This window comes from Cetorhinus maximus, chromosome 17 (assembly GCF_964194155.1).
Source record: "Cetorhinus maximus chromosome 17, sCetMax3.hap1.1, whole genome shotgun sequence".
NCBI lineage: Eukaryota > Metazoa > Chordata > Chondrichthyes > Lamniformes > Cetorhinidae > Cetorhinus > Cetorhinus maximus.
The window spans coordinates 52,321,701-52,334,453 of record NC_135895.1 but is presented as its reverse complement, the minus strand read 5'-3'; the positions used below and the strand labels follow the sequence as shown (position 1 = coordinate 52,334,453).

Below are 12,753 nucleotides of genomic sequence, written 5' to 3'. Positions count from 1 at the left end.
TATCTGTGGAGTCTGTTGTTCAAACATCCTTAGGATGAAAAGATTATGTAAGTGAGGGCATGGCCTTGTCCCCTCCATTTTTGACGATTTAACATCATCACTCAAAACCAGTATAAAATAGTACACTAACAAAGTTCATTTGCTGGTGCTCGTAATATTTCTGAATGTGCCTGTTGCTGACTTCTGACGGAGCTTCTATTATTTTTGCTTTTTTGAATTATTGCATTTGGTTTGGTGCGCTGCTAGTTTCGCATTTAGAAACATACCAATAAGGGGATTTACACATAGAGGCAAGAGGCATGGCTGAGGTGCTAAATGAATACTTTGCATCTGTCTTTACCTATAAGGTAGATGCTGCCCAGGCCATGGTGACAGAGGAGTCACTGAAAGGGGTTAAAATTGATAAGGAGGAGGTATTGGATAAGCTGTCAGTACTTAAAGTTGATGAGGCACTGGGACTGGATGACATGCATCCAAGAATATTGAAGGAAGTGAGAGTGGAAATTGCAGAGGCACTGGCAATAATCTTTCAATGTTCCCCGGATTCAGGGGAAGTGCCAGAGGACTGGAGAATTGCAAACATTACGGCCTTGTTCAAAAAGGTTGTTAAGATTTTCCCTGCAATTACAGACCAGTCAGTTTAACTCCGGTGGTGGGAAAACTACTAGAAACAATTATTCAGGATAGAATTAATAGTCACATGGAAAAATATGGATTGATTCGGAAGAGTCAGCTTGGATTTGTTAAAGGAAAATTGTGTCTAACTAACTTGCTGGAGTTTTATAAAGACATAACAGAGATGGTTGATGAGGGCAAGGCCATTAATGTGGTGTATATGGACTTCCAGAAAGCACTCGATACAGTGCCACACAACAGACTTGTAAGGAAAGTTATAGGTCATGGAATAAAAGGGGCAGTAGCAAAGTGGATACAAAATTGGCTGAGGGATAGGAAACAAAGAGTAATGGTTAATGGGTATTTTTCAGGCTGGAAGAAGGTTTGTAGTAGAGTTCCCCAGGGGCCTGTATTGGGACCCTTGCTCTTCCTGATATATATAAGTGATCTAGATCTTTGTGTGCAGGTGACACTTTCAAAGTTTGCGGACGGCGCAAAACTTGGGAGAATTGTAAACTGTGAGGAGGACAGTGTAGAACTTCAAAAGGACATTGACACATTGGTAGAGTGGGCAGATAGGTGGCAGATGAAGTTCAATGTGGAGAAGTGTGAGGTGATACACTTTGTTACAAAGAGCATGGAGAGACAGTATAAAATGAAGGATACCATTCTAAAGGGTGTGCAGGAGTAGAGAGACCTGGGTGCATATGTACATAAGTCATTAAAGGTGGCAGGACAGGTAGAGAGAGCTGTTTCTAAAGCTTACAGTATTCTAGGCTTCATTAATAGGGGAATATGGTACAAGAGCAGGGAGGTTATGATGAACTTATATAAGACACTGGTTAGACTTCAGCTGGAGTATTGTGTACAGTTCTGGGTGCCACACTATAGGAAGGATGTGAACACATTGGAAAGAGTGCGGAAGAGGTTTACGAGAATGGTTCCAGGGATGAGACACTTCAGTTGAGGGGAAAGATTGGAGAAGTTGGGACTGCTTTCCTTGGAGAAGAGCAGGCTAAGAGGAGACTTGATAGAAGTTTTCAAAATCGTGAGGTGTCTGGCCAGAATAGATAGGGAGAAACTGTTCCCGATCATAAAGTGATTGAGAACCAGAGGGCACAGTTTTAAAGTGTTTTGCAAAAGAAGCATAGAAACATAGAAAATAGGAGCAGGAGTAGGCCATTCGGCCCTTCGAGCCTGCTCCGCCATCCATTATGATCATCTGACTCAATAGCCAGCTCCCGCTTTCTCCCCATATCCCACCATCCCAGGAATCAGTCTGGTAAACCTTCACTGCACTCCCCCTCTAGCAAGAATATCCTTCCTCAGATAAGGAGACCAAAACTGCACACAATATTCCAGGTGTGGTCTCACCGGGGCCCTGTATAATTGCAGCAAGACATCCCTGCTCCTGTACTCGAATTCCCTGGCTATGAAGGCCAACATACTATTTACCTTCTTTACCGCCTGCTGCACCTGCATGCTTACCTTCAGCGACTGGTGTACGAGGACAACCATGTCTCGTTGCACATTCCGCTCTCTCAATTTACAGCCATTCAGATAATAATCTGCTTTCCTGTTTTTGCTACCAAAGTGGATAACCTCACATTTATCCACATTATATCATCTGCCATGCATTTGCCCACTCACTCAGCTTGCCCAAATCACACTGCATCCTCCTCACAGCTCACCCTCCCACCCAGCTTTATGTCATCTGCAAATTTGGAGATATTACATTTAGTTCCCTCATCTAAATCATTAATATATATTGTGAATAGCTGGGGTCCCAGCACCAATCCCTACTAGTCACTGCCTGCCATTTGAGAAAAAACTTTTTCACACAGCGAGCAGTTAGAGTTTGGAATACACTGCCTGGAAGTGTGGTGGAGGCAGGTTCAATTGAGGCATTCAAGAGGGATGACTATCTAAATAGAAACAATGTGTAGGGTTATGGGGAAAAGGCAGGAGATTGGCACTAAGTTAAAATGCTCAGAGAACCGGTGCAGACACAATGGGCCAAATGGCCTTCTTCTACACTGTAACACTTTTATGACTCTGTGATTAATGTACTAAAGCTCAAGGAATTTTCACTGCCAATTGAAACTGCCTCCACTGGTAAGATGGGCATGCCTCTAAGAAGTCTTCTTCTCTTCATGGAAGTAGGGGAGAAGGGGAACTTCCATAGAAATAAGCAGAGGCATATATGCCTGCACTGAAGACATTCTGAGCCAATCCACTCATACACAAGAGGCGTGTAGGCATCACCAGAGTTACTTGAGCATTCCAACATATTACAAGTTCAAGGAAATCTGTCTTCACAACCTACTTTTCATCAGACGGAATTTAGCCTCCTTTTGAAATGCAGTCAATAAAGGGTGCTGCACCCACTGATGAAAGACATTCCTGCCTTGAATGCCTAAGAAACCAATTATTTTGCCTTGATAAGACCAGGCACTCTGTACAGCAGTACTGTATACATCAAGCCACTGATACCTTATTTGTTAGGTTGAATGATAATCATTTTTCCAAATAAAAGCAATCAGCCAAAGAAGAGATTCCTAATTTTCTTTGCAATTGATGCCTGTTTCTTTAATCTGCTGAGCATTTGAGCACATAATTGTGAAGCAGAATGCCCAAATTATGTGGACGTTTTCAGCATATGGCCCGTAAGTCATAGAAATACAGGCAATCATCATGCAACTTGATGTTATCATTTATAGTTTTAAAAAAAATTAAATTTGCATTAGAACTCTTATTTAAGGTAGTATAATTCATAAAATACAAACAAGGCAGAATCCAAGCATATCCTCTATGTAACACATGAGAAAAATCAACCTCAATAAGCCTGTTCCCAGACTGACTCTTTAGCTTAGTGCTGGCATTCCTGTCTCCTGAGTCATAAAGTAAAGGATTTGAACCCCATTCAGCCAGCTAAATGGAGACCAGAATATGGTCTATAAATATGCAAGGTACTTGCCTCCGAACCGAATGACCACTGGCTCTGGGGTAGTGTTCCTGCCGCTTAGTCTGAAGGATTGGGTTTGAGTCCCACTGTTGACATCCCCAGTCACCACTGGCTATGGATTGAGGTGCAGGTAGCTCCCGACACCACCATCACCATCCCCCTACCCTGCAAGTCGTAAAGGGCGGATGGTGTTATTTACCCTTACTTGGAGAAGATAAAAACGGTGAGAAATGCAACAAGATACCACCTTAGACACTCTTCCTTAGTAAGTGACTCAGAATTTCATGTATGAGACATGAACTAGTACCTACCCAGCTGCAGAACACAATGGAGACAAATTTCTGGTCCATGCTTCTCCAACTAGTAGTTTGAAAGTAGAAGACACAGTGACACAAACATGGAAAGTAGTGTCTCGTCAAATAATGTCCTTTTTTGTTGCACTGTGTCTCAACTGATTTAGATATAGGAAATAAGTTAAGGAAATTGAGATTCTGATATCAGAGGAAATGTTAAATTGCTTGAGGATAGCACAGTGGCTGACAGAATTTTGGAGATCAGCTGATGGGGGTAAAGAATAACATATGGTTCATACAATCTCTCATGTGCCACCTCTCAGTGAAAGGAGTTGTTTTATTTCCCTGTAAATTCTCCAATTCCTGCTATGTGGTTTTATGAACAAAGGTATCTTAGTCATAACTCTAAAATATCCCCTTCCTGTTACTGAGCATTTAACTCAGTAAATAACTCGTAAGCCTTGGACAATAACCAGAAGGCTCTGAGGTACAGCGCAAAATGCCAACAATACAAAATATACAATATTTGTAAAATAGAATAATTAAACAGGGCATTATTGTTGCAGAACACTTTAAAATACAATATTCTGAGAAACCTCTCAGTGTTGCTGTCAAAGTCATTACAGAAGCAGATGCGTTTATCATCCTGTAACTCACTCCCATTTGTGTTTTATTCTATACTATATCACTTTAGATTATTAAATGTTAAAAAGGATGTAACAAAGTGTTCCCTAAAACAAAGCCCATCCACTGCACTTGGGATTATATTGCTTTTTTCTGTTACCAAGTCCTATTATTGGCTAAGGTTTGGTTTCAGTCCCAGAGTGATTCACCCTGAGACACATGACTCACAGAGTACTGCTTGTTTGAGGGACTCTCCCTCTGTCTGTGTGCTACTGAGGAACAGAGCTCCCTTTCCCATGTGCATGTCTCAGACAGGATGCAGAAGCACAGAATACTACCACAGATAACTGCTTGCAGGGACTGGTAGTACCATCTGGGATTGCAAAGAATAGAACATTCTTTCAAGGGACTTTTTCTGAAAAAAACACCAGCTTAATTTACATGCATCATGTTTCAAATAATGACCACCGTTTTATTCCCTACGCCTTCAGATGCATAGTTCTTTTTAAACCATATATTACTGTGGCTATAGAGTATCAAATTCACCTTAAGGTCACAAAAATAATTAGCAAATGGAATAATTAATAATAGTTTACCATGTAAAAAGAGTGTAACAGATTTCCTTTTATATACTTTAAAATTCTTCCCCTTACTTTTAGTCTATCTTTTGCTGTCCTACCAGCACCACTGTTGAGTCAAGGCAGCAAAGGTTATGCAGGGAATGGAATACATACTGACACCTGCGTTTCTAACACCTGGGATTTTCATTCTCCATTATGGGGCAACAGTTAGGGTGCGCTCAAATGCTATTCTCCCATCGTGCAATTGAGAGGGAAAGTTTCTGAGATAGTGTGAATGGGCTGGTCTATCCTGTTCCTTTATAGTATGGCACATTGGAGCATTAACAAGCTGCCACATCGTAGTGTCTGGAAGTTTTCTTTTCCCTTGTGTTCAGAAATAGATTTAAGCTGATTAACATTTGGCAAATTTAAATATCAAACACTATAATTACCAACATTAGTAATGGCTAACTGTAAAATAACCTCCCCTTTTTCACTAATTTAAAAGTAGCAATATTGCACTGATGGCTCATGAGTTTACCCAGTGATTAGCAGGGTTGTACAGATCAGGAAGGTCACAGACTCAATCTGCTAACTGGATAAATTAATCAATATTAAACTGGCTGGCATAGCAGGGGTGCCACAATTGGCATCTGTATAGCTGGATTGGGAAGGCAAAAATTCACCAGGGTTCTTATCCTGATAACTCCAGTGGCCCCTGATGATGTACATGTGTGTCATGTCAAGGCTTATGCATATAACTCCTAGGCAAAGTACAGGAGGATAACTCTGTTCAGTAAATAACCAACATCTGAAAATTGGATAAAAGTGATGGGGGGAGAGTGCAGTGACCATACAATATGGCTACATATGGGTAGGCCTGTTGAAATACTATTTGAATGACAGAAATACAGAGGAGTGATTAATTGCATAGACTTAGACTCCGTTTAAAAAAAAAGTTTCCAACCTAAGCCAGCACATGGCAGCAGTCCTCAGAAGCTAATCTCTCTGCGCCCCTACAGCCTGACTTTCCATTAAAGGCTAGTAAGCCCACCAACGTTAAGTAACTGACATTCTCAGCCAATGATTGGAGTCAGGACACATCCTTATGGCTAGTGCAAGTTCTGGCATGTTTCACATCCGACACCAGGATAACCAAGCGGAAAGTCCAGGCTGTAATGTTTTTGTTTATTCCAAAGTTAACATATATTTGCATATAGTTGCTTTTGCAGTGATGCATTGGGTTCTAGTGGATGGAGCTGCTTGCTGTGGCATGGTAGAAGTGGATTGGCAGCCAGCGACTCTCCTTGCCGGGAGTCCTTGTGTGTCATGCATGTGCTTCTGCCATTTATCATTAAGACAGATAATCCTCCCACAACATCTACCATATATGAAATTGCATTGCCAGTATTATTGCATACCCTATTACACTGCCTGCCCACAAGCAGGTTCTTAGTTGACTTAACTGGTAACTATGTGTCTACTGTTTTTGGTTGAATTTAGGCAATTTTGGAAAATTACAAATAAAGAAATTAGCCCAAACATTTCATTAACATTGAAATAATTGAAAGAAAGAGAAAACGTAACGTTGCATTGCTTGTTTGATAGCAGGAGGAATGTTTCTCACAGCCTATGGAATGACATGAAGGCCTTTAACTCTCAGAGGGATGCAGAATGTTGTAGCTTAGTAACACTTTACAACTTTTAGTGGAAACACAGGCCAGAATTTTCTGATTCTAACCGCCTATTATTACAGTGTAAATTAGTTGGCTGATAGCGGGAAGTGGGTCACCTGTAAGAAAACATGCTGAGCTTGTGTTCTGATGCATTTTCCTGTGAGTTTGACCAACGCCTTAAATAGCTGGAAGTTTCATTTAAGTATTAATTTGTGAGAATTTTGTTACTGCACATCATTATCTACTATTCTGGCCTGCAACGTATCAGAAATAAAAAAAATATGCATTTGAAAGCAGCATCTAAGATTGCTGGGCATTGATCAGTATTTTAGAGGTTATGGAAAGGATACTTATACAAAAGTGTATTTTAACAACTTGTCTTAGCAGTCATTTTCCTTCATTTTTATTTTGACATTTTTCACATTCCCTTTAGAAGTCTCATGCGTCTTTGTGTCAATTATATATTTTTTTTTAATCTGTCCAGCTGCATTATTGGGACCAATGGGTTTTCCATTAGGAATTGCTCTTGGGAGATGTTTGGAAGACGACAACAGCCCATGGGGAGATGTCTGGCAGGTCAAACTACACAAGAGCTACTCTGTGCCCACTTGCCTGTATCCACCTCTAAACTGAACACTTTGGCAGATGACGATTCCCATCCTCACACTTAGGGGTTCTTAAGATTAGCTTTAAGCCTCATAAAACAAATAGAAATTAGTGCAAAAGAAATGCAAAAGGAAAAGTCAAAAGTGCACCAAACAAATTACTGTTGAGAAAGGAACCAGCAAAATACAGCTTTAAGAAAAAACACCTCAAAGGTCAAGAAAGGGTTTCCACTGTGACTTTTTTGGGTGGGGTAGGGGTGTGTGGTGCCTACAGCACTGCCTACATGCAAATGCTGGGAAATTGCAAGCATGTTCATTTGGCATCATTTTTGGAAGCTTGCAAAGGCTCACATTCACCAGGAGTGAGAACAACCCAAGCGTAGCTCAGTTGCAAAATAAAATGGACTGCACCAGGCAAACCCCTACACTTTTCGGATTCTCCAAAGTTTGTCATGCATCTGCAGGCTACTGAATGACATCAATTTCTTCTTTCATAGTATTGAAGAAAAAGGAGATGGTAACATGATGATAATGTTACTGGGCTAGAGACATGAGTTCAAATCCCACTGTGGCAACTGTGGGAAATTAACATGAATTAATGAATGAATCTGCGCAAAGTGGAAGATTGTGAATTAGAAGTTTCATAAGCATTTAAGTAGTAAAAGGGTGGTAAGAAGAGGAGTGGGGCTGATTAGGGACCAAAAAGGTGATTTATGCATTGAGCAGGAGGCATGGTGAGGTTATTAAATGAATACTTTACATCTGTCTTCACCAAGGAAGAAGATGATACCTAGGCCATGGTGAAAGAGGAGGTAGTTCAGATTCTGGAAGGGTTTAAAATTGATAAAGTGAAGGTATTGGATAGGCTGTCTATACTTGAGTTTGATAAGGCATTAGTTGCATCCAAGGATACTGAAAGAGTGTGGAAATTGCAGAGGCACTGACCATAATTTTCCAATCTTCCTTAGACTTGGGGATAACGCCAGAGGTCTGGAGAATTGCAAATGTTACACCCTTGTTCAAAAAAGCATGTAAAGTTAAGCCCAACAACTGCAGGCCAGTCAGTTTAATAGTCACTTGGGCAAATGCGGGTTAATTCAGGAAAGCCAGCATGAATTTGTTAAGGGCAAATCGTGTTTAACTAATTTACTTCAGTTTTTTGGTGAGGTAACAGAGAGGGTTGATGGAAGTTATGCTGTTGATGTGGTGTAGATGAACTTCCAAAAGGCATTTGATAAAGTGTCACACAATACACTTGTGAGCAAAGTTAGAGCTCATGGGATAAAAGGGACAGTAGGAACATGGACACAAAATTGTCTGAGTCACAGGAAACAAAGAATGTAGTGAACGATTGTTTTTTGGACTTGAGTAAGGTTTATATAGGAGGTCCTTAGGATGGGTGTTAGGATCGTCCTCTCCCTGATATATATTAATGACTGAGACCTTGATGTACAGGGAAGAATTTCAAAATGTGAGATGGTAAGAAACTTGGAAGCATTGTGAACCATGAGGATAGTGTAGAATTTCAAATGTACATAGACAGGTTGGCGGAATGGGCAGACAAGTGACAGATGAAATTTAATGCAGAGAAGTGTGAGGTGATACATTTTGGTAGGAAGAATGCAGAGAGACAAAATAAAATAAAGGGTACAATTTAAAGGAGGTGCAGGAGCAGAGGCACTTATGTGCATAATTCATTATAGGTGGCAGGACAAGTTCAGAGCGCGGTTAATGAAATAAACAACATCCTGGGCTTTATCAATAGGGGCACTGAGTGAAAAAGCAAGTAAGTTATGTTAAACCTGTATAAATCATTGGTTCGACCTCAACCGGAGTATATGCGTCCAGGTCTGGGCACTACACTTTAGGAAAGATGTGAAGCCATTGGAGAGGGTGCAGAAAAGATTCACGAGAATGGTTCCAGGGATGAGGAACTTCAGTCAAGTAGATAGATTGGAGACCTTGGGACTCTTTTCCTTGGAGAAGAGGAGTTTTGAGAGGAGATTTAATAAAGGTATTCAAAACCATGAGAGATCTTGACAGAGTAGATAGGGAGAAAATGTTCCCATTGGTAAAAGGATTGAGTACAAGAGGGCACAGATTTAAGGTATTTGGTAAGATCAATGGCGACATGAGGAAAAGCTTTTTCATGCAGTGAGTGCTTTGGATCTGGAATGCACCGTCTGAAATTGTGGTGAAGGCAGGGAACATTGAGGCTTTCAAAATGGAGTAGTGTAATTATCTCAAAAGGAAAAAAAATGCATGACTACAGGGAGAAGGCACAGGAGTGGCATTAGTTGAATTGTTCCTTCAGAGGGCCAGCATAGACATGATAGGCCAAATGGCCTCCTTTTGTGCTGTAACCATTCTATGATTCTACACTAACAGAACACAAAACAATCTTTGGCTATTTCAGTAGTCATCTGGGTTTGTGCACAAGCAGAGTCATCAATGTGCAAAGATATTTTCCACAGGTCTTCCTAACTAAATACACATGGTTGATTTTTAAAAAAAATTGAATATGGGGCGGGCAATTTAACAGATGAATTTTGATCCCAGTCTCCTTACAAAGTAGAACATGACATCCCCACCCATCTTGACTCAGTCTAGTGCCTAGTCACTGAATTAGTATAAAGCCTAGAATACTCACTAGCCATTTATATTTAAGCTGGCAGTTCAGTTTTAAAGATTCTCATCCAGAAATTAGCACGAATGTTGAAGAATGGAGTTTGATGTTCTAAGAATGGCATTTTATTAGAAGTAAGAAACTCACGATATTCAAATATAAGGATTGTGTAATGAATTATTCAAGAGATACAGCTATATATACACCTTCATTCCTTGTAAATAGGAACATTCTGTCAGTTTCTAGGACCATTGCCCTCTGCACCTTTATTGAGACAAGATCTCTCAAACTGCTGTGAATTGCAGTCAGAATTATGTTCAACAAATCTTCCAAGAATACTTCCTTCTATTGAAATTAACAGTAAAGCTTAGGGAGTACCTTGCAAAAAATCTGTCAGCTGAAAAACAGAACTGGAAACCTAACAGAAATACTATCCAAAATCCTCTGCATGTCTCTCAGCTCATTACACAGACTGGACAGCCTACACCAATGTATTCCACAGGTGGAACTTAATGTTCAGCAATGGGGATCTCAACCACCAGCTGGAAAGCCAGCAAGCGGGGTGGTCAACTCTCAGGGAAAAAAATTAAGGGACAATTTGGCATTGGGGACCATATGAGTGAACAAGGGTTGCTGGTGAACCTGTGAGAGCGGGTGTTGGGGAAGGGGGTGCTGCTGAACTTATGAGGGTTGGTGGGAGGTGCTGCTGGTGAACCTGTGAGGGTGTGGGAAGTGGTGATGGTATGCTGTTGGCGTTGGTGAGTTGGTGAACCTGTCAAATCGGGCAGCCAGGAGCTGTGTAATCGTGCATTTGCATACTGTGCATGTACGAAATTTAAAGGTTTGAAATATGAGAAAAGGAGCAGCCTGGCAACATACAGGACAATTGCCTCAATTATGGTATGGTCCCATATCTGGGTGGATTGGTCGCCCTGACAGCTAGAGCCCCGCATCACCCTACTTTTGGGAAGGCCCGCCGAATTAAGTGTCAACCAGGCACTTAACTCGGCAGTGATGGGCCTTACCCGGGATCAAGAACCTTGGGCCCTGAGAGCTGCTGGCCAATCAGAGTGTGATATGTTGTGAAACAGCTGTGCATTGTTGGGCAGTGGTAGCAGGGTGGTGATGGCTACTGTAAGTAATGCACCTACTCAAGACCCAAGATTACTGAGGGACCCAGCCCGCAGGTGAGTGATGGCGGGAGGAGGCATGGGGTTGTGCGGGGGGGAGGTCAACAGCAAGGGCAAGGTTGTGGCTCTCAACGGGGACCCCCTTCCTGATGTGGGGTCCCTTGATCAGGCACTGAGTACAACAAGGAACCAATTAATTGCATTAATTTCCCACTTAGGGGCCTCAATTGGTGGCGGGACAGGAAGCCCATCCACAAGCCTTCCCTACCCAGACTTAATTGGGGTGGTGGTGGGAAGGTAGTGGAGTCCCCACTTGGCACACTCCCACCTGTTTAAATGCCCCATGTCACCCAAACCCACCTCCTGGAGCCTGGAGGGCATAACAAGCTTTCCAGATTAATGCACATTGTACAGAAGACTATATAATGCTAATAACTTTGCTCAAATTATACAATTATACCACAAGCATGGATCTCTGAAGCCTTGAAAAGTCCAAGTGTTTAATTTTCTCATTGGTGAATCAAATGTTGATGAGTATCCATTCACAGGCATAAAGAAAAATAATTTTCCTTTTCTAGAACCCATGTGTGGCCAAAATCAAGATCAAGGATTTTTGATAGTGTTGCTGAGAATCTCACAGACCTGATCTATTATTTCATTTAGGTCTTCATTGTACGACATTACTTAGACTTAAGGGTCAGTTAAGGGCCTCTTCCTCCTGCCACAGGTATTTTACCAACAGTGGAGGATGGAGGCCATCGCTACAAGGGGAGACCCTGGCAGCCACCTTGCTGGCTCGGGTGGGAGTGGCCCTCTTGATTGGATACCCTTTGGCCAACAGAGGTGGCCTACTGTTCCATTTAGGTCTTCGTTATGTCCTCAGATTGAACAACCTCTGCCCCCGACCCTACCCTCACCAATGACTGCCTCCTAGTGACTCTACTGGGACTGAAGAGCTGCCAGCCCTCCAATTGGTTGGCCACTCGAGTGGGCAGGACATAATTGCCTACTACACACATAATTGGGTCAGGGCTCCCATAACCAGCTGAAGTGGGGCTGCACCCGACTTTCCAGCCAGTGATAGGCCACTGCCATCCCATAAAATCCTGACCATCCTGACAAGATGCAGAAAAGTTTACAAATGCTGTAACATAGTGGCAGTTATTATGCATGCTTTGATGACAGGAAATGAGGTTAAGGGCCTAGCTTCAACTTGAAGTCAACTTGGTTGTAAAATATTCAATGTAATCCCATATTCTGGGATACCTAACCAAAATCTTACCTGCAATAATGAGGTTCCACACTAATGTTGACACTATGTGGACACAAATTATCTGGCACCATGGCAATGGTGTCCACCTCTTATGTTTGTGGTGAAATGCATCAGCATACAGTTCTCCTGTACTGTAACTCTGGAAGATTGGTAAAGGAATAAGACGTTACCCAAAGTGAGTTCTGCAGAGTTTGGATAATTAAATATGATTATCTATTTCTCAAGAAATGTGTTTTTTTCCATAGGTGTGATTGGGGCAGATGTGAAAGGTTCCAACTTGCCTTGTGAGAACAAGCCAATTACATCAAGATTTGCCCTCATCTGTGGAACATCCTCCTGCCACATGGGGGTAAGCACCTTCACCAATGTTTCAAACTGATAGACAA

At 41.7% G+C, this 12,753-nt stretch overlaps 1 protein-coding gene across 8 annotated transcripts in view; it reads left to right on the top strand.

Moving 5' to 3' along the window:
• fggy (FGGY carbohydrate kinase domain containing) overlaps positions 1-12,753 on the top strand; it is a 371,941-nt gene that overhangs the window by 216,165 nt on the left and 143,023 nt on the right. For all 8 annotated transcript variants that reach the window (XR_013579315.1, XM_078561209.1, XM_078561205.1 and 5 more), the window contains one exon: positions 12,613-12,716. Coding sequence is in view for 7 of the 8 variants with exons in the window: in XM_078561209.1 (XP_078417335.1) it covers positions 12,613-12,716 (104 nt within the window). In the remaining variant the exon portion in view is untranslated. The remainder of the gene's footprint in view (positions 1-12,612; positions 12,717-12,753) is intronic.